Genomic DNA, 23,678 nt, shown 5'->3' on the forward strand with positions numbered 1-23,678 from the left:
GTATGGGATTTTCAGCACGCTTCCATTGTCTCTCCTTCCTTTTTGCAGGAAAGGTTGACTCTGGGTTGTCAGCAGTCAGGTTCGATTTCTGCCTTATAGGTCCTGTTTTGGAAGCTTTTGACCTTGTTTCCAGTGTTCAGCCATTTATGAAGAGTGTTCCACATATATGGCCTCCTTCTGTTTTGCCGGTCCCACCTTGGGAGCACAATTTTGCCTTGGAAGTGCTTCAGTGTGCCCTTGGTTGGCTTGCGGTGGCTCCCTTGGAAGGTGGTGTTTCAGTTACCCATTTTTTCCATTCGGTGGGTCTTGAACTGACAGCTTTATCTCCTGGTTCTCCTTTGCTGATTTCTCACGGTGCCAGGGCGGTGCTCTGCAATCCACCGTTTTCCCGACCAAAATGATTTCCCGGTTTCTCCTGACCCGGGAGATTCATAGTCAGTGCAGGCCTACCTTCAAGCAGCCTGTGGCTCACTGGATCATTTCTGCTATTAGTAGGCTTATACCTCTTTAGGTCAGCTGGTGCCTTACCCTATATGAGTGCATTACCCTCAGGTCATTGCAGCAGGTTTCGACAGTGGACCTGCTGTCCCGGGCGGCTCCTTGATCCTCTGTGCATATTTTCTCTGCCATTTTGCAGGTTCCACATTTTGAGACCATAGACACCAGTTTTGGGTGTTAAGGGCCCCATACACTAGTACGATTTTAAACGATTTCATACAATTCCGATATATCCGTCTGATTTATTGTATGAAATTGTGTACAATCATATGTGTTTAAGATCGTATCCAATCTGATGCGCGTCCCTGTGGCTGTCTGATAGGATCCCCTAGGTCGTTGGCGCTGAACTAATGATATATCGAAATTGGATGGAATCGGATGAAAGAAGTGTGTTTTTTGTGCATGTGATATATCGCATGCGATGTATCACAGGGAAGTTTGACTGGCATTCTCAGGACACTCCCAACCCCCGTAGCTCTCTATCCAGCCCATCAGATATATCTCATGGTACAATTGTATGCCGTACGATATATTGCATGTGATGTATAGCGGCTTCATCAATCGCATGCGATATATCTTATGCAAAAATAGCACAAAAGTACCAAATCGTATGGAATCACTTCCGGGAACGTCCCGGGGGAGTTCAAGGAAATTACATCCGACTTCAGCCTCAGACATATCGTTGTAGTGTATGGGGCCCTTAGGTTTTGTGCATGGCTCATTACCCCCTTGTGTTGAGTCTTGTTTTGGAAAATCCCACAATCTGCAGTGTCCCCCAGATAGGATAAAAGAGAGGATTTTTTTGTACTCATTGTAAAAACAATTCCTCTGAGTCCATTTGGGGGATAGTGCGTCCCTACCCTTTTGTTTATTGCTTGTTCTGCTGTTGCCAGTGGGCCTATTTTTAGCTTTATTAGATAGATAGATAGATAGATAGATAATTGAATTGCTGTGGTTGGTGAGAGTATTTAGAAGGTGGTGGGGAGTGTGGGGGGAGTTACACCTCCAATTACACCTCCAATGGTTTTAACTATTTAGTGCCTACTCCTCAGCCTCCCCTCTTAACCCACAGTCTATACTCTATAGTGTCTCCCAGATGGACTCCGAGGAATTGACTTTTCAGTGACGTACAGTACATCTCCTTTGTACTCTCATGTAACTATTGGTTGTTATTAATTGCTGCAGTTTGTATCACATATTAATAATGTCTTGCTGTTATCAGGATGTCATTTTCAGGGCCATAACTTTCTGGATGGTGAGACTTTCACATCTCCACAGAGTGAATGTGAGCAATGCCGCTGTATGGTAAGCGAAAGAGCCCATAAGGATTACAATACCTTATAGATAAACTTCAGCTGTATTATATATATAACATATTGGAGACTGTCCTTACTTATGTTTTTTTCTGATTGCCATTGTGACTGTGCTTCTCAGAGAGGACATATTACCTGTGGTCCTCGGCCCTGTGATAAGGTGAATTGCCCTCACCCAGGAGAGGATCCTTGCATGTGCCCTGTATGTGATGGATGTAACTATAATGGTCGTGACTGTATCAATGGAGAGAGCTTCCCGGACCCTGAAGATGAGTGCAGTCGCTGCTCATGCAGGGTGAGATAACTTGGGCTTATACAGGGACTAACACAGGATGTATAGAGGCAGGCTGCCAAATGTTTGATTTCAGAAGAAAAAACAACTTGCAGAAAAAAGCCTGCAACAGACACATTGTTCTATTTGAATAAAGAGTCTTAGGTTAGATTTACTAAACCTTCTAAAACAGACAAGTGGTGGTGTTGCCCATAGCAACCAAACAGAGTCTGTCATTTTCTAGGATGCAAAAGAGAAATGATAGCTAGAACCTGATTGGTTGCTATGGACAACACCACCACCACGTTTCATTTTTGGAAGCTTTACTAAATCTAAAGCAACAAGTGTTGCTTATTCATGTCATCTAATAACAAGTTTATGAGTAACAGCATATGTTTACATTTTTAGATTTTCTTTTCTGTGACCTCCTATTGATTAATCAGTTTTAAATGTCAGTTCCAGCCTATGCTTATTAAGTCCAGCAAGCTCTGCTAATATATCATTCATGGCAGGAGAGGTTTAATTATGTATATTAAATAAGACTAAGGGGTCTATTTACTAAGCCTTGGATGGAGATAAAGTTGACGGCGATGAAGTACCAGCCAATCAGCTCTTAACTGTCATTTTTCAAGCACAGCCTGTGGCATGGCAGCTAAAGGGTCATTTACTAAGCAGTGATAAGAGCGGAGAAGTGAGCCAGTGGAGAAGTGCCCATGGCAACCAATCAACACTGAAGTAACATCTATAATTTGCATACTATAATACAGAGCTGCTGATTGGTTGATGGGGCAACTTCTCCACTGGCTCACTTCTCCGCTCTTATCACTGCTTAGTAAATGTCCCCCTTAGAATCTGATTGGCTGGTACTTTATCTCCGTCGACTTTATGTCCATCCAAGGCTTGGTAAATATACCCCTTACTGTACAAATGACTGTGCCAAATAATGCTGCACAGATGAGTTTAAAGAGCTTTAGAGAACAAAAGCTGTGCTCATCATTAAATGAGCCCCATATTTTGCAGTTTTAGAACTTGAGGTGCTCCTAAAGACTGCATCACCTTATCTTGCAATGAATGGCAACACATACACGAAAACCCCACCAACAACTGAGAATGTGGGAATGAAATACAAAAATTGGCAACGGGGAATTCAGAAGCCCAGAAAACATAGGAGTGTTACACAAACCCATACCGATTTATATCAAATCCACCTGAAATTATACAGTATATATAACATAAGTCAGAACCACAAGGAAAAATAGAACAAGAGCAACTAAAGCATACACAAAAGCATTCAGCACAAAGACAAATGGGGAGGTAGGTGGTAAAACAGAGGTAAACTCAAAAATAACCCAGGGCTAGTATTAATTTAGTGGCATTACCTATTTAATTGTTATGCCAATTAGACCCTTGTGACAAAAAAATAATGAAGACTCTGGTTAGCTACAAAAAAATATAGCTACCAAACGCATTTAAATGCCACCGAATCAGATATTGAATCTCTGTGTCAGACAGAACAATGGGAGTTGCTAAAGTAGTGGCTTCTATAAGAAATGAATGAGTGCCAAACTCACCTGGAGAACAACCCAACAGGGAAAGGCAGTGTCTCAAGACCTGACAATACTGGTACTTAGTAACTGGAGACCTGCCTATATGCATCAACCATGCTCCTTTCTGCCTCGCTCTAATTTGTAAAAAGGCTCATGCCAAAGCACTGTCCAAGTCATGAACGAAGTGAAAACCTGCGCCGCTTAGCAGCATGATCAGTAAGGAACACCGTAAGTGACACATAATAACAACGGGTTGAACTAACACACCTAAAATAACAAGAGACGGCTTGGCATGTTTAGAAGGACCAACCAGCTCACTAACGTGGAAAGCGCTATAAAACGACATTGCACAACTCAGTTTAAAGAAAAAACCTTTGTAATCAGAATAACTAACGTAACTAAGTGTAAAAAATGCGGTAAAAGCAAAATATAGATTGGACACCTATGATTGACAGGGGAAGGTGCAAGCCTGGACCAACCCTTCAAAGCTCTTGACACTAGAAAGAGCAAGAAAAGGCAAAACAGAAAGCAGTGGCATCAAAACTCCAACCAACGCCACTTAGGCAGTGACAGCTGCAATAGGATCAGGAGAACCGGACATATCCACAGCTGCCCGTACTGTACATGCACTGCCCCTCAAGCAGTGGCATCACTAGGGGGGTGCGGCCATCTGAGGGTGTGACACCAACATAGCAGAGCTGCTTTGCTATGTTGGTGTCGACCCCTCAGATAGTGTCAAAGAACAGCGCCCACACTGTTTTCTTGTGTTGGGTTTCAGGAGAGAGGCTGGGGGCTGTTCAGAATGTGCTCAATGCATTACGCAATTGGGCATGGTTTTGCACAGTAAGGCCACTCCCGGTTTCGCGAGTATGCACACCTTCACACATGCACACACTACGATACTGCCGCACTGGGTGTCACCAAAGGTAGTAAAGCCTCTTCGCCCAAGGTCCATTCATGCTTTCCACAGCTGCAGTATGCCCAGGCCCTGATACTTACTCCAAGGGGCTGATAGTGGGAAAAGAGAGCCGTAGAGAGAGAGGAAAGATACAGTCCGAAAAAGATCATATAACACAGCAAAATTAAGATAAGACAGGTAAATCAAAGAAGAGTATAGAAAAAGGAAGGAAAGGGGAAAAAGAGTAAAGGCAAATGTAAGAGCAACAGGAATAGAAATAAAGAAATTTAGCAAGCAGATATTTTAGTACAATAAATGTCTTCTCTTCTTTTAGGTTATCTCTTTTCCAGCGAATGATACGTCAGTGCCTATTAGGGATAAAAAATGAAAGAAAAAAAAAACATTGAAGAGAATCTTGATTTTGAACAAACTGTGTATTAGGGTGTGTAGTCCCGCCTAAGAAAAGCCTATTAAACTCGTACAGCTGGGCGCTTATCTGAAGAAACAACGTTTTGCCGCTAGAGACGCATTGATTTAGAAAATTCAAGCTCTTGGGCCCCTGCAAAAATCTGCCCTTTTGGAAGAGGTTCTTCAATCTCTTTTGCAGGCTCGGAAGGAGCTTAATTTGCTTATGTGACATAAAATTAAAATGGATACACGTAAATGCCGTAGCCGTTATTTCCTCTGGGGAAACAAACCTGGGAAACTGTTGACAAGGGCTCTGCAGGCTCAACGGGCAGCATTGTTTTTAGCTCGTAGTAAATTACATACTGGGGTCACTTGCAACACCACAAGAGAGAGAGCAGCGGTTTTTCAGTTTTTTTTTCTCTCAGTTACATAACTTATGTGACTCTGAGTGGGTGGTGACAGATGCTGCACGGAAAGGCCTCCATTACAGCATATCTCCGTAAAGTTAATTTCCCTTCCCTTGAGAAAGTAGAAGCGAAATCTCTAAAGACTCCCTTCACTTTATTAGAGCTTGAAGAAGCAATTAAATCCACTCCCAATGGCAGGAGCCTAAGCCGTGATGGCTTCTCTATAGCCTACTATAAGTTGTTTGGGGATGTCCTATCCCCGTTGATGCTTAGAGCCTTCAATCAGGTATCTGATAAGACTCTTTTTACTCCCCAATCTCTACTTGCCCACATCTTGGTAATCTCTAAGGAGAGTAAAGACTCGGCCCACTGCTCCAGGTACAGACCTATCTGCCTGTTGAATGTCGATTTGAAGCTTTTCGCCAAACTATTGGCGAATGGTATGAAAGTATTTCTCCCAAATTTGATCCACATGGACCAGCTGGGTTTTGTCCCTGGTCGTGAGGCCAGGGACAATACCACCAAGGTCTTAGACATGATCTATTTCGCTTCGAGTTGTAATTCCCCCTCTATTCTACTTTCGACCAACGCTGAAAAAACATTAGACAGGGTGGATTGGGAATTCCTACAGAACATGCTGGAGCATCTGGGTTTGGGAATCCGGCCCTTACATTCTAGACCCTCAGCCCGTGTTCGCATCAATGGGAAGCTATCGGTCCCGGTTCAGATTGCAAATGGCACTCGTCAGGGCTGCCCTCTGTCTCCATTGATTTTTGTTTTATGTATGGAGTCCCTGGCGAGGGCCATTCGGCAAAATATTAACATAACGGGGTTGACTGTAGGTGGCAGGGAGTATAAACTTGCTCTTTTCGCGGACAACCTACTGGCTGTGATCTCCAACCCTTTGACCTCTGTACCGAATCTGCTTCGGGAATTTAAATGCTTTGGAGCCCTTTCAAATTTTAAAGTTAATTTATCCAAATCCATAGCTTTGAATTTGACATTGGATCAGATGAGTCTGCAGGTTCTCCATACCATCTCTCCTTTTGCGTGGCATTCCACGCAGCTAAAATACTTAGGGGTGATTTTACATAGGAACCTTTCCCAGGTTTACCACTCTAATTTCCTCCCACTTCTTGCTAAGCTCCATTCTGACCTTGTCACTTGGGACCCGAAAATAATTTCCTGGATATGTAGGGTGGGAGTCATTAAATTGAATATCTTGCCTAGAATTTTATATCTTCTGCAAACCTTACGTATTGCTATTCCCCGGTCCTGGTTTCTTGCATTGCAGAGAAAGATTAGAGACTTTATATGGGCGGGACGCAAACCCAGGTTTAATCACGAGATTCTTTTTAGGAGAAAACATCAGGGGGGACTCCAATTGCTACACTTTCTCTCGTATTATCATGCAGTATTTCTCACTAGAATTATGGAATGGAACCGTGAGTCGGATAGAAAACAATGAGTGGACATTGAACTTGCTTCGCTCCCCTTATTACACCCTGGTTCCCCCTGGCTTGCTAATATTCCCCTTGTATCATATCCGCTTGCATGGCCTACTTTTGCATGCTGGCACCGTCTGGGTGTCCAACCTCTCCTTTCGCCGCCTCTGTCCGCACTCACACCATTGTATAGTAATCTTCCATTTACGCCAGGTAACTTGCCCTCATCGTTTCAGCTTTGGCAAGACGGGTATTTTAAGAGCTGAGTAGCTGTTAGACTCGTCAGGCATATTGAGCTTTCCTATGGTGCAAATGAAGTGGGATCTGCCTAACAGGGAAATTTGGAGATATTTCCAGATCAAACATTTTCTCATGAGTTTGTGTTCTTCTGCGGCTTGTAGACGGGCGTTTACTTTGTTTGAAAACTTGTGCCTCTCCCAAACCTATCCACGCCATTCCCTTTCTAAATTCTACAAACTGCTCATAGATCAGAGTTTCTCTTCTTGACCAATGTTTATCACGGACTGGGAATCTGATCTTATGGGCTTGATAGGTGACGAAGATTGGGAAGAGATTTTTAGGAACACCTTCTCGTCATCTGTAAATGTATTGGTTCTGGAAACACATTACAAAGTTCTAACACGTTGATATCGATGTCCTAGTTTGCTGGCTTAGATCTACCCTGGGATCCCTAATACATGTTGGAGGTGCAAGATGGCAGTAGGCACCCCTTTACATATTTGGTGGGAGTGTTCTCACCTTCAACCATTTTGGCGTAGACATGGCTAGCATCATTCTTGCGGACGAACTCCCTTTTTGCCCTAGCTTCTGGCTCTTGAATCTTGTCCGAAGTCCTTGCTCTCAGATTAAGTACACTTTGCTTCGCCACATTCTTAGTGCCACAAAGGCGGTTATCCCTGTACACTGGAAGTCTGAGGTGATTTCCCTGTATGAAGGAACGGTGTGCTCTTCTAGACCACTATATGGCTATGGTTGACCTTATTTCTACGCTAGCAGTGTCACACTTTTACGGCTACCTGAATCCTTGGTTGGTATTCAAAGACTCGGCTCATTACAAAGCCTTGCACTAGGGGACGTTATGACTCCTACGGTTTTTATTGAGACTTCACTGTGCTGTTAAACTGGTCCTACGGTGCACTGTCACATTTTCCTTTTATCTCAATTTTTTGCACTGTCATGTACATACTGTATGGAAATAATGTATGTTACATGGTGCTATTATATGTTTGGTAGCCGACTTATAATAAGAGACAATACTGTTAAACATTTTTTAGGGTTTAATTTAAAGCGATTTATCCAGAGTGAATTTCTGTGACACCATAATTTGACATCAGGCTCAGTGTAAAGAGTCAAGCACTTTTTCAAGAAGATTTCTGTAATACATTTGTATTTGGTATGTATAAAATGATTTTAAAGATACCGTATCTGACAGCCCCAGAAGGAACATACCTAACCATTAATTTTGATAATATTTGTAGGTTCTATTACCTTTTAACCAGTTCAGGTGGACTATCCGACTTATTCATCTAACCTCTAAATAGAGACATTCTTTATGAAATATTGATGTCCTCATTTATGAAGGATTTCCATTCTGGTATGTAATCTTCCCTGTTTATTCCTATACAAAAAAACTTCCTCAGGCTATTGAGTCATTATGCCTATATTTTATCACCCGTCTTATTTTATAGTGATACCATGTAAAAAAATCCCCTGAAGAAGTCACTTTTGACGAAACGCGTTGGTTCAAATCAGCTACGGTCTCTTGTTCAGTTTGTCTTCACACCCTGTTGAGTTCACACCTGCGAAGGTGAGGGTGTTCTTTCCAACTGTTGAAACTGACAAAATTCCTTGGCTGTATTTTGTTTTATAATATTCATGTGAACTTATGAAGTTTTACTATGTACTTTTTAATAAAAGTGTTTGGTATCATGTCCAATTAGGCCTTTTGGCCATTTCTTTCGGTGTACTTCTGGTGTGAGGGTATATTTACAGGTGACATCATATGTAAAAACCCACACGTAGAGGATTGTTCATTGAACAGATATGAAAATCAGAAAGGCTGAATTTAAGTATGCTAGGGGGCAATACACTAGCGCAATTGGTCATTTGTTTGTGTGTGTATATTGATAATGTCGATTATCTTTACAGGAATAAAAGTTATACCTCAAACACACCGTCAATACACTTTAAACCTTTAGCCACTGCGGCCGCTATACTTAGTTCACACTCTACGCACCTTTTACGCTATTTGCGGACAGAGTCCCGTACAGTACGGACTTTGCGTACACACGCCGCGCTGACGGTACAAAGTACTCTCAGCGCGTACACACCCAGAGATACACTTAAAACCTTCTACAGCAATGCAATGCAATAATAACAATAATAATATACTTTAAACCTTAGCAGGGCAATGAGCACACAACACCAATTGTGATTAACCGCTGGGTTCCGACACCACAGTGGATTATTTCTGAAAAGGGGGTTTACAATACAAATTATACACTACAATACAAACAATATATATAACAGAATAATGGCTACAGGTCAATGTACATACGTGAGAATATTCGCGTGCGCTTCCTGGTCCAGTCCTCCGTAATCAAATAGATAACGTTGTGAGTCTTGTGTCTGGCCGCTCTGCAGCAGGCTTTATTTATACAAGTCTTCCAAAAGCAATACAATGGATACTGTAATCCCTTTGTCCATTGGACACAGGGATGCACCTTTACAGTACAGGAGAGGTCATAGGTTGATTTGAAAAGGTAGGCGATGTCTTTCTCAACTGCTCTTGTGGGTGGTCTCCTCTGGATTCCCGCCGCATACATAATATACAGTAAATACAGTTTATATCTATATTCTGCTTCTGCACATAACTATCCGCAGGAACATGCGATCTTCCGCAGACCACCACCGGAATGTTACCCTTAAATTACCCTACAGCTGGATACCAAATATCACCTTATAACCTTAGTCTGTCCCCTCCTATCCTGTAAAGGTGAATCCCCTTGTTCTGCAACCATTTAAACAGCTATAACTTTCTGATGTGGTGCAAGGAGACTATGTGTACATTGAGCACTATTTGGATTAAATATGTAATGTGTTTTGATGGCTCTCCATGCGTACACAAACTGTGCCGTAAATACCCATACCACGCACCGATGCGCAGGTCACGCGGAAGCGACCATACGCAAATTGCGGATATGTGCACGCACGCCAGAACAAGTGCACGCGCAGTGGGCATGTGTGTGCAGTTTATACGTGCTGTGTGTTCTTCAATATTTTTCGACTTTGACAGTCCACCCTTTGGCAGTCACCAATAACTGCCACTATCTAATCACTAAACAGAAAAATATCAATACAATATCTACAGACGATTGGATGGTCGGAGGAGAGTTGTAGGCGGGAAATGTATGACCTAGTGGGATAGTAAAAAGCATGTATGTATGAATCCATGTCTGAGGGGCATGTATCATCGTGCCGTATATGTTTTAGATAAGCTTCGAGGTATTGCGAAGTATACATTAAATCCTTCTTATCCCGTATTAACAAATGGGGTGCACATTTAGTTGATGATACATGGAGGGGGATCATATGTGAGTGCTAGTATATGTGGATATCACCTGTCGACTATGTGTGTCATTAACTGGAGGTTGTAGAGATGAAGATAAGACACATATCTAAAATACATTCACATAACATTTTCATAATCATTCTTGGGTAGGGCTGTATCTGGGCAGAGGGGGAGACAAAGGAAAAATGGGTGAAAGAAACAGGCCATGGAATTCATTTGCAATCCTTATCATAACACTGTCTCTATGGATGGGTCGTAAATTAAATCTGCTGCTATAACAATGCCCTCGCTCCTTAAACTTGCGCCGCGTCTGAATTCGAACACACCTAAATATCAAGCCAATAATTATGACGACTCCCAGGATACAAAGGAGAAACTTTCCTACACTCATAATAAAATTTTGAGCCCACTCTCCTAATCCTGAGAACCAATTTCGTGGGTTCAACCATGAGACCCAGCCGGTCAGCTCATTACCCACAGCGGTCAGGGTAAGGTTGTGTCTCCTCCGGAACTCCCACTTCAACTGCAATATATCATCCATCTTTTGATCGATAATCTCTGTGGGGTCGTCAGTGCTGTTTGTAATATACGTACAGCACTTCACACCATACTTAGTTGCCAGAGTGACACAGTACCCACCCATCACGGCTGTGATATAATTAAGGACCATCCTGTGCTGGATCAGTTCCGTCTTGTAAGCTTGTAACTCCCTTCCCGTATACCTGAAGGTGTCGTCATACATCTCAGTGATATTATCTATCGAGTTCGCTAGCGCATGGATATACCTATAATTTATAATTCCTCTGGCAGTACGGGTGATGTCTAATGCGAGAAGGAATTGAATCCCGGTGGATTCGTGGATCAAATCAGAGGCTACGTGCTCTGTCCTCTCTATGAGGTGTCTCTTGACGATGTGTTCATAGTGAGTATGAGTATAAGGAGCCTGAGCACTGCGGTGAACATCTTTCATCTTATCATGGGTTATGGTCATGACCTCTGGCAACACTCTTCCAACATAACACAATCCCTCTGAGTTCGGGGCAAGCCACTTATACGCCTTCCTCCCACATATGAAATAGGCATTATCGGGGAGAACATAGGGGACAGAATATGACATTACCATATTACAAACTTTCCAAGTGAAAAACCCCATCCCTAGTTCTCCCATCTGCTCAGTACAAGTATCAGGCTGGATGATATGAGCACAGTACCCTGGTGATACTTCTCCAACCCACATGGTCTTGCTTCCTCAAGTATACCTATACCGAAAATACCTTCCACTGTTGGCTATTTGGCGTACAACTTCAGAGTCTATGGGTATCCTATCAGCTCTGTGCGAAAAGGCCATTGTCTGGTTATTCCACGTCACTTCCCAATTTCCCGGTTTTCGGTAATTGGAAATATTGAAACATAATAAGGATCTATCTACATGATACTGGTGGAGCTTCAAACTAGGGGGCCTAGAAATATTGAATTTCTTGTCCACCGGTCTCCCACCCCGTAATTCGAGTACCTCATCTATTGCTAAAGGGTACGGAACTAATCCTGACTTGCTCTGACCTTGAGGTACTTGTGAGCACACCCAGCATTCTGTATGGTTTGAGACCTTACCCACTAGTGAAGGTAATCACTCAATGGATGATGGTCAATGTTGATATTAAGGCTGGACTTACACCTCTGGATGCACCCATCCTCGACTATGTTCTCACAATTCTTACAAATGCAATTTTCCTCAGCCAATAACCCTTCACAGTGCCTCCGAGCTCCCTGACTACCAGATCGCTTTCTGATACTCGCCTTTGCTCGAGTGATGTGTTGCTCTTGAGATTCTACAAATCCATCCCCGCCTTCAGAACCCATCCAGATCCTTTCTCGACCTCTCTGGGACCCTCACCGAAACAGACTGTCCTGGTCAACAGGATTAACAGGAAAACCCGGAACGCAGTCTCTTGGGGTAAGTCCATCTTGTTAAGGGAAGAGGAAGGAAACAAGAAGGGGGGAGAAAAAGAAGAAGAGAAGGAGGGTAGTGGGGAATGGAAAAAATAAAAACTGGTGCGACAACCGCCTCTGGTCTTGTTGTTCTCCGCGCTCAGGTGCCGTCTCAACAGTACTGCCTCTCAACCTTCCCGGAACAGACACTCCAGTGATACGATATTCTCTCCAGTCTGCTCTTTTCTCACAGGTTCTCTCTGGGTCAGCGACCTTCTTACAGTGGGACGAGTGGACCCAAGTCTCTCTTTCGGCAACCTTTAATGCTGTCGTGCTGGTTAGCAAGACTTGGTACGGTCCTTCCCACCTGTCAATGAGGCAACCTGAGCGTAGAAAATTTCGAATCATTACATAATCCCCAGGTTCAATGTCATGACAATTACTGTTCGGTAGGTCTGGAATCACCAGCTTTAGATTTCTATTTTGATTCCTCAGCTGCTGGCTCATCCTAACCAAATATTTTACAGTCACTTCGTTATTGCATTTCAAATCATCCTGGGGGTCTATCATTACATGGGGTTGTCGGCCAAAAAGAATCTCAAAGGGTGATAGGTTAAGGGGGGACCTGGGAGTGGTTCTGATGCTGTACAATACTAGTGGCAAAGCTTCTGGCCACAACAATCCAGTCTCAGCCATCACTTTGCTCAGCTTGTTCTTAATAGTTCTGTTCATTCTCTCCACCTTCGCACTCGCCTGTGGTCGGTACGGAGTATGCAGCTTACTATTAATTCCCATCAGTTTGCACATGACCTGAAAGACTTCACCTGTAAAATGGGTACCTTTGTCGCTTTCAATTATTCTAGGGATACCATATCTACACACAAATTCCTGCACAATTTTCTTTGCAGTGAACGTAGCAGTATTTGTGGCAGCAGGGAACGCTTCTACCCAATTGGAAAATACATCAATACAGACTAACACATATTTTAAATTCCTACAGGGTGGTAACTGTATGAAATCAATTTGTGTTACCTGAAAAGGGCCGTCTGTCGGAGGGATATGGGATGGTTCTGTTGGTATTGACTTTCCAATATTCTTCCTCAAGCAAGTAAGACATGTCATTGCTCTCTTACCCGCATGAGAAGAGAATCCTGGCGCACACCAGTAGGCTCTCACCAGCTTACATATACCCTCTTTACCCAGATGAGTCAGACCGTGTGCCGCCTCAGCTAAGCTTGGAAGATATGCTCTGGTTGCCACTGGCTTACCGTGTCCACCTGTCCAGAGTCCTGAGGACTCCTGGCCATACCCCTTTGACCTCCAGACCGCCTTTTCCTGTGGAGAACACAAATTTTGCATTTCAATTAATTTTTGTGTGTTGATTGTGTTGAATGTCATCAGTGATGTGATGTTCGTTTGTATGGGGGTGCTGGCTGCTGATTTAGCGGCTTCGTCTGCCCGGTTGTTACCAAGTGAGATTGGGTCTTGGTTGTAAGTGTGTGCTTTGCACTTGATAACAGCCACTCTGTCTGGTTCTTGTATCGCTGTTAGAAGCCTTTTTATGTGGGATGCATGCGCTACAGGTGTGCCAGCTGCCGTCATGAAATTTCTGAGGCGCCATAGGTCTCCGAAATCATGCACTACTCCAAAGGCATACCTAGAATCTGTGTATATATTGGCTGACTTACCCTTTGCCAATTCACACGCTCTGGTTAGGGCGACCAGCTCAGCAACTTGTGCTGAGTGCGGTGGGCCCAGGGGTTCAGCTTCTATGATACCTCTGTCATCTACAACTGCGTATCCAGTACACAGGTCTCCCGAGTCAGTCTGTCTGTGGCAACTACCGTCAGTGTAAAAAGTAAAATCTACGCCTTCCAGTGGGTTGTCACTAATGTCAGGTCTTGCAGTGAAAGTCTGATTCAGGTATTCCATACAATCATGCGTATCAGTATCTGTACTAAATCCTCCTTCACCATCATTCTCATCATCCACCCTTTGTGCCTGTCCAGGCATACTTGGCAGATAAGTTGCAGGATTTAGTGCGCTGCATCTCTTTATGGTGATGTTTACAGGGGCCATTAGTGCTAATTCCCACTTTGTAAACCGTGCTGATGAGACATGTCTGGTTTGGGCGGAGTTCAGTAAGGCTGATACTGCATGAGGTGTATGGATTGTCTGGTTGTGTCCTAACACTACGTCTTCGCTTTTACTTACTAGCAAAGCTATCGCTGCAACACTTTGCAAGCATGTGGGGAGAGACCGTGCTACGGTGTCCAACTGTGCACTGTAATAAGCTACCGGCCTGCTGCCATCACCATGTCTCTGGGTTAAAACTCCTGCTGCGCACCCTGCACTTTCTGTACCGTATAATTCAAAGGGCTTCCCATAATCTGGCATACCTAATGCAGGTGCCTGTGATAGGCACTGTTTGAGTCTCTCAAAGGCCAATTCGGACTCATCTGTGTGCGAGATCCGATCTGGTTTGTTCGAGGAGACCATTTCTTGCAAAGGTAAAGCCAGTATGGAGAATCCTGGGATCCAGTTTCGGCAGTACCCACACATTCCAAGGAAAAGTGCGGATCTGTTGCTGGGTTTGTGGCAGGGTCATGTCGCGAATCGCCTGTATTCTATCAGCGGTGAGATGTCTAAGTCCTTGAGTCAAGCAATGTCCCAAATATTTTACCCTGGTCTGGCACAGCTGCAACTTATCCTTTGAAACCTTGTGTCCCGTATTAGAAAGGTGAAACAGAAGCTGTTTCGTGTCTTTCAAGGACGATTCGAGTGAATCAGAACACAGCAATAAGTCATCGACATACTGTATTAATACTGACCCGCTCTCAGGTTGAAAGGATTGTAAACAGTCATGCACAGCCTGGGAGAAAATACTTGGGCTGTCAATGAAACCTTGGGGGAGACGAGTCCAGGTGTACTGTACTCCCCTGTATGTAAATGCAAAGAGGTATTGGCTGTCAGGGTGCAGAGGGACAGAAAAGAAGGCAGAACAGAGGTCGATGACAGTGAAAAATTTTGCAGTAGGGGGAATTTGCATGAGGATAACAGCTGGATTGGGCACTACGGGGAATTGGCTCTCAACTATCTTGTTTATCCCCCTTAGATCCTGCACTAGCCTGTAACCCCTCCCCCCACTCTTTTTCACAGGGAAGATGGGACTATTGGCAGTGCTGGACGTCCTGACTAGTATGCCCTGTTGTAGCAATCGTTCTATGATGGGATACACTCCTAATTCTACCTCTGGCTTCAGAGGATACTGAGGGATTTTTGGAGCTATCCTACCGTCTTTTACTTGCACTACTACCGGAGCTACATTCGCCATCAATCCAGTGTCTTGTCCATCTTTGGTCCAAAGGGAACCCGGTATTTGTGAGATCATTTCCTCTACCATTGATGGACACTTGTCTATAACAGCAGAATGTGACATTAGCCTTTGAGGGGTGTCTAATATATCTTGCACTTCCTGAACGTGATTCTCAGGTATATCCAAGAAGACACCCTCAGGAGTACAGTATATGACACACCGCATTTTACACAATAAATCTCTTCCAAGCAGGTTAGTCGGAACCGCTGCAGCCAGCAAAAAGGAATGCTTGGTTTGCAAGGGCCCTATCGTAATCTGCAGGTCTACTCAAAGGGTAGTGTTGCACTATTCCTGTTACTCCCATTGGCAAAATTGTTTTACCCGTGATTTTCATACCTACAGTTGAATTTAACACTGACCTGGCCGCCCCTGTATCTACAAGAAAAGGTAATGGTACACCAGCTACATCAACCGTGACCTCAGGTTCACTACCAAGGCTAGCAATCAACTTCACTGGCTGCAGACTACAGGTGTGGCCCAACCCCTATGGTGTGATGATACCCTCCCACAGCACGTTGGCAGCTACGATATGTGGGGGAGGTAGCTGAGAATTTCCGGAGGTCTGCCCATCTCTCCTTGGGGGGTACCTCCTTGTTTCCCCTGCATGTGGCTCGTAACTTCTCCTATGTGGTCCCTGATCCCAATTATGTGAGTAGTAGTGTGGTTCGTATTCTCTGTCTAGGGTTTTATCTTGGCTATGCGCTCTACTACTCCTACAGTCTTTGGCAAAATGCCCTTCCTTCCTACAAATGTAGCATATTCTAGGTCTGTCCCAAACAGCAGGGGTCCGGGTTTTTGGCTGATGGTGTTTTGCCGTAAGGGCCTGTATACTTACCATCATCAGTTTTTCCCCCTGTGACTCCCTGTGTTTAATGATGTTCCTATCATGCTCGACAGCGGACTCTCTCTATGCAGCCACTGAGATACCTCTCCAGTTTGGTAGAGAGGTCTGTACCCTTGTTCTGAGTGCCTCCTTCAACCCGTCCATTAATACTGAAACAGCAACCTCCCTATGATGTGCATTGTCCTTAATATCCTCAACCCCAGTGTATCTAGTCATTTCCTGCAGTGCTCGATGGAAATATTTGGATGCCGTTTCACCTTCCTTTTGTCTTATGGAAAAGATTTTATTCCATTTGACAACAGTAGGGAAATATATTCCTAATTGCAGATTGATTTGTCGTACCTTCTCCTGAGTGTACTCATCAGTGATAGGTACTTCTTCGTCTAAATTGCAATCAGTTATGAACTTCGCGGGGTCAATATTGGAGGGTAAACATACCTGTAGCACTGTTTGCCAATCTTTGTTTGTGGGTTTGGTGGCATTACCTAACTCTTTAATGAACCTCTGGCATGCGACTAGATCCTTTCTGGGATCGGGAAATTCTGACATAATTGACCTCAATTCTGTCCGGGACCAGGGACAATGCATGGCAATGTTCCTGATGGGAGTGACTCCCTGAGCGTCAGTCCTCCCATTGGGGACTGCAATCACCCTGACAGGATTTAATTCAATTACATCCTTCTGGTTTGATTCTACAATGTGGGGTGCTATGGTTTCTGCATAATGTACGGTACCGTACTTACCTGTGGACACGACCTCACTTATCCCTCCGCTAGGGGGCCTGACTACTGCTCTTGTTGGTTGGGCCGTGCCCACCTGAGTGTCTTGTATGGTGGCTGCTAGAGAGAGTGCCGATATCGTGCTGGGCTCATCTTCCTGTTTGCAATCCTGGGGAAAATTTAAAACAGGGTACAACTGGCAAGGGTTAGGGTTAGTACATTTTGCAATTACACTCTTATTCTGTACCAATGTATCATTGCCTGTAGCCATTTTCTCCCCAACCATATATGGTGGTGGTGCCGTCGCCATTGTTTTCCCGCTAGGTTTGGAACCTGCTGCGCGAGCTAATTCCTTTTGCATATCCCCCTCCTGTTGCCATAAATTTAAACAGTCTGTATGTTTAATCCTTTGTTTCTTGGATTTTATCAGACATATCCTTAACCTTAAGTTCTGTAATACCTCTGGTTCAAAGCTGTCCACTCTAGGGAATGGTACCCTATCATTGTTGGTCATACATATCCACTCATTGCATAAACCTTCTGTGTGTGAACCATATTTTTCACACATGATAAACCTTGCGGAGCTTTTTGGCCACGATTCTGCCTGAACCCTGTCTAAACGTCTCTTACTTGAGAAACTGGCTCCCATATTTGTGGGTCTCTTCCAATACCTTTTAAAAAATACCCACAAACACCAAAATACTCAATATAAGTAGACGGTGGAAGTATACCTGAGCGCCTTCCACTCGCTCGCGCACACGCTGGCCAGTACTACCATACACTGTTGATAGCGAAGGCAATGTACCCAACTTAGGGCTCCTATCAGACCTTACACCGTAATTTCTTTCGGTGGAAGTTCTGTTTGGAATATTTTCCTGAGAGAGGCAGTGAAAATTTTCTTTTCGGTTTCTTTCACTGGAATTGTTTGTAGGGTGAAAAACAGAGAAATTAGATAACTATTTTTCACTCTTTCCAGTGAAGCCCACCAGGGAGATTTCCCGAAGTTATCAAAGAAAAACCCCTTGGTCTATACAATCACGTCTGCGTATGCTCTTCCACAGATGATACAATAATATCACGTTGCTCTGTGCAGAACAAACGGACGTGTGATGCAATAGCACAGCCTATAGATACTAGTTATCTATATGCCCTACGATTGTTGTAGACCACCTAGTACCACCTAGTAGACCACCTCAGAGTTGTATGGGATACCACTCAGTCCACCAAGACCACTTAGCCCACTCTTAATAACGCAGGGTTGCGAACCCTACACCACCGGATCTCTACTAACCCAGTGTGCACACTTAGACCACTTAGTAGTCCACCTTGTTCACCTAGTTCTTGGGTTCAGTATCCTCTCACTCCTGCACTCGCTCACTTAAATGCACTTTATTTTTCTGTACAGAAAATTATCATTCAGACAAGCAGCTTTACTCCCAGAGGCAACACAGTAAATAATGGTTTTATACTAAACTTTGGAAGCTGGGCAATCTTGTGTTATTGTAGCGTGGCTACTATCCCACCTTTGAACAAAACGAACTATCGTGTGGTTTTATTATGCGCACACAACGCTACGCAAGTTTGCGTAATTACGCAACCGTGCGTACCTTTATGCCACGTGTGCGGCCTTGCGCTACGTGCACATTTTGTGTACGCTGTCCTCGCGTTCCGTACCACGTGTACCAATGTGCGGACGCAATAAAACAACTCACACAATTTCTATAAATGTGAGCAATATTAACTATAATCACTCACTTAACACGCCACACAGTTTTTTCTGTATAAACCCTTATAACTAGGCCAGACTGCGTTTGTGTTTTACACTTACTTCCTTAATTTTTATATTATGAATCTAGTAATGTGAATGTTATGGCAACAATGTGGGAGAGTATGCACAGGGTATGGGTGTATGCTTTTGTTGTGTACGCATTTGGCGCCAAAAATAAATTCACAGATTTTAAATAACTTTTTACCTGCTTACCTTACGAGTTCTTACCAGCATCTCTACAAACCATACAGAGCAGACACCATCTAATCAGCAATTAAGTAGGGTTTTCAGTATATCCACCGACCAAGAAAAGGATACGTAGGATCCCCCGTCCACCCTTAGGCTGATAGATTTTGTCTGCTTGTGACCTGTTAAGCAGTAAAAATGTGGAAAATCGGACGATGCCCCCAATTGATAATGTCGATTATCTTTACAGGAATAAAAGTTATACCTCAAACACACCGTCAATACACTTTAAACCTTTAGCCGCTGCGGCCGCTATACTTAGTTCACACTCTATGCACCTTTTACGCTATTTGCGGACAGAGTCCCGTACAGTACGGACTTTGCGTACACAGGCCGCTCTGACGGTACAAAGTACTCTCAGCGCATACACACCCAGAGATACACTTAAAACCTTCTACAGCAATGCAATGCAATAATAACAATAATAATATACTTTAAACCTTAGCAGGGCAATGAGCACACGACACCAATTGTGATTAACCGCTGGGTTCCGACACCACAGTGGATTATTTCTGAAAGGGGGTTTACAATAGTGATGAGCGGGTTCGGTTTCTCGGAAACCGAACCCCCCCGAACTTCAGCCTTTTTACACGGGTCCGAGGCAGGTTCGAACCTTCCCGCCTTGCTCGGCTAACCCGAGCGCGCCCGAACGTCATCATCCCGCTGTCGGATTCTCGCGAGGCTCGGATTCTATCGCGAGACTCGGATTCTATATAAGGAGCCGCGCGTCGCCGCCATTTTCACACGTGCATTGAGATTGATAGGGAGAGGACGTGGCTGGCGTCCTCTCCGTTTATAGAGAAGAGAGTAGAGAGTTAGAGACACTATTTGGTATTTACTAATTTTGGGGAGCATATTAGGACTGGAGTACTACTACTTGCTGATAGTGTGACCATTGACCACCAGTTTAATTAATCCGTTCTCTGCCTGAAAAAAACCGATACACAGTGTGACACAGTCACATACCATATCTGTGCTCAGCCTCAGTGTGCTGCATCATCATATGTAATACTGTATATCTGACTGTGCTGAGTGCTCACTGCTCACACAGCTTAATTGTGGGGGAGACTGGGGAGCAGTTAGAGCAGGAGCACATAAATAAATAATATATTTTAAGTACAGTGCACACTTTTGCTGCCAGAGTGCCACACTGCCAGTGTGACTGACCAGTGACCACACTGACCACCAGTATATTGTGATTGTCTGCTTAGGACGGAGTACTACTTGCTGATAGTGTGACCAGTGACCACCACCAGTTTAATTAATCCGTTCTCTGCCTGAAAAAAAAACGATACACAGTGTGACACAGTCACATACCATATCTGTGCTCAGCCCAGTGTGCTGCATCATATGTAATACTGTATATCATTATCTGACTGTGCTGAGTGCTCACTGCTCACACAGCTTAATTGTGGGGGAGACTGGGGAGCAGTTATAGCAGGAGTACATATTTTAAGTACAGTGCACACTTTTGCTGCCAGAGTGCCACTGCCAGTGTGACTGACCACTGACCACCAGTATATTGTGATTGTCTGCTGACCACCAGTATATTGTGATTGTCTGCCTGAAAAAGTTAAACACTCGTCGTGTGGTGTTTTTATAAACGCATTCTGCAGACAGTGTCCAGCAGGTCCGTCATTACATAATATATATACCTGTCCGGCTGCAGTACTAGTGTGATATATATATATATATTTTAATTTTATCTCATTATCATCCAGTCTATATTAGCAGCAGACACAGTACGGTAGTCCACGGCTGTAGCTACCTCTGTGTCGGCAGTCGCTGGTCCATCCATAATTGTATACCACCTACCCGTGGTTTTTTTTTCTATCTTCTTGATACTAGTAGCTTACTTTAGGAGTCTGCAGTGCTGACAGACAGTGTCCAGCAGGTCCGTCATTACATAATATATATATACCTGTCCGGCTGCAGTACTAGTGTGATATATATATATATTTTATTTTTATCTCATTATCATCCAGTCTATATTAGCAGCAGACACAGTACGGTAGTCCACGGCTGTAGCTACCTCTGTGTCGGCAGTCGCTGGTCCATCCATAATTGTATACCACCTACCCGTGTTTTTTTTTTTCTATCTTCTTGATACTAGTAGCTTACTTTAGGAGTCTGCAGTGCTGACAGACAGTGTCCAGCAGGTCCGTCATTACATAATATATATATACCTGTCCGGCTGCAGTACTAGTGTGATATATATATATATTTTATTTTTATCTCATTATCATCCAGTCTATATTAGCAGCAGACACAGTACAGTAGTCCACGGCTGTAGCCACCTCTGTGTCGGCAGTCGCTGGTCCATCCATAATTGTATACCACCTACCCGTGGTTTTTTTTTCTATCTTCTTGATACTAGTAGCTTACTTTAGGAGTCTGCAGTGCTGACAGACTTTGTCCAGCAGGTCCGTCATTACATAATATATATATACCTGTCCGGCTGCAGTACTAGTGTGATATATATATATTTTTTATTTTTATCTCATTATCATCCAGTCTATATTAGCAGCAGACACAGTACGGTAGTCCACGGCTGTAGCTACCTCTGTGTCGGCAGTCGCTGGTCCATCCATAATTGTATACCACCTACCCGTGGTTTTTTTTTCTATCTTCTTGATACTAGTAGCTTACTTTAGGAGTCTGCAGTGCTGACAGACAGTGTCCAGCAGGTCCGTCATTACATAATATATATATACCTGTCCGGCTGCAGTACTAGTGTGATATATATATATATTTTATTTTTATCTCATTATCATCCAGTCTATATTAGCAGCAGACACAGTACGGTAGTCCACGGCTGTAGCTACCTCTGTGTCGGCAGTCGCTGGTCCATCCATAATTGTATACCACCTACCCGTGGTTTTTTTTTCTATCTTCTTGATACTAGTAGCTTACTTTAGGAGTCTGCAGTGCTGACAGACAGTGTCCAGCAGGTCCGTCATTACATAATATATATATATATATACCTGTCCGGCTGCAGTACTAGTGTGATATATATATATATATTTTATTTTTATCTCATTATCATCCAGTCTATATTAGCAGCAGACACAGTACGGTAGTCCACGGCTGTAGCTACCTCTGTGTCGGCAGTCGCTCGTCCATCCATAAGTATACTAGTATCCATCCATCTCTATTGTTTACCTGAGGTGCCTTTTAGTTGTGCCTATTAAAATATGGAGAACAAAAATGTTGAGGTTCCAAAAATAGGGAAAGATCAAGATCGACTTCCACCTCGTGCTGAAGCTGCTGCCACTAGTCATGGCCGAGACGATGAAATGCCAGCAACGTCGTCTGCCAAGGCCGATGCCCAATGTCATAGTACAGAGCATGTAAAATCCAAAACACCAAATATCAGTAAAAAAAGGACTCAAAAATCTAAAATAAAATTGTCGGAGGAGAAGCGTAAACTTGCCAATATGCCATTTACCACACGGAGTGGCAAGGAACGGCTGAGGCCCTGGCCTATGTTCATGGCTAGTGGTTCAGCTTCACATGAGGATGGAAGCACTCAGCCTCTCGCTAGAAAAAAGAAAAGACTCAAGCTGGCAAAAGCACAGCAAAGAACTGTGCGTTCTTCGAAATCCCAAATCCACAAGGAGAGTCCAATTGTGTCGGTTGCGATGCCTGACCTTCCCAACACTGGACGTGAAGAGCATGCGCCTTCCACCATTTGCACGCCCCCTGCAAGTGCTGGAAGGAGCACCCGCAGTCCAGTTCCTGATAGTCAGATTGAAGATGTCAGTGTTGAAGTATACCAGGATGAGGAGGATATGGGTGTTGCTGGCGCTGGGGAGGAAATTGACAAGGAGGATTCTGATGGTGAGGTGGTTTGTTTAAGTCAGGCACCCGGGGAGACACCTGTTGTCCGTGGGAGGAATAGGGCCATTGACATGCCTGGTGAAAATACCAAAAAAATCAGCTCTTTGGTGTGGAAGTATTTCAACAGAAATGCGGACAACATTTGTCAAGCCGTGTGTTGCCTTTGTCAAGCTGTAATAAGTAGGGGTAAGGACGTTAACCACCTCGGAACATCCTCCCTTATACGTCACCTGCAGCGCATTCATAATAAGTCAGTGACAAGTTCAAAAACTTTGGGCGACAGCGGAAGCAGTCCACTGACCAGTAAATCCCTTCCTCTTGTAACCAAGCTCACGCAAACCACCCCACCAACTCCCTCAGTGTCAATTTCCTCCTTCCCCAGGAATGCCAATAGTCCTGCAGGCCATGTCACTGGCAATTCTGACGAGTCCTCTCCTGCCTGGGATTCCTCCGATGCATCCTTGCGTGTAACGCCTACTGCTGCTGGCGCTGCTGTTGTTGCTGCTGGGAGTCGATGGTCATCCCAGAGGGGAAGTCGTAAGACCACTTTTACTACTTCCACCAAGCAATTGACTGT

General features: G+C 44.0%; 1 protein-coding gene across 2 annotated transcripts in view; it reads left to right on the plus strand.

Moving 5' to 3' along the window:
* Window positions 1-23,678, plus strand: part of KCP (kielin cysteine rich BMP regulator) — a 288,203-nt gene that overhangs the window by 207,851 nt on the left and 56,674 nt on the right. For both annotated transcript variants that reach the window (XM_063926699.1, XM_063926700.1), the window contains 2 exons: window positions 1,721-1,803; window positions 1,933-2,106. In XM_063926699.1, coding sequence (XP_063782769.1) covers window positions 1,721-1,803; window positions 1,933-2,106 — 257 coding nt within the window. The remainder of the gene's footprint in view (window positions 1-1,720; window positions 1,804-1,932; window positions 2,107-23,678) is intronic.

Source organism: Pseudophryne corroboree, chromosome 6 (genome assembly GCF_028390025.1).
Source record: "Pseudophryne corroboree isolate aPseCor3 chromosome 6, aPseCor3.hap2, whole genome shotgun sequence".
Lineage (NCBI taxonomy): Eukaryota > Metazoa > Chordata > Amphibia > Anura > Myobatrachidae > Pseudophryne > Pseudophryne corroboree.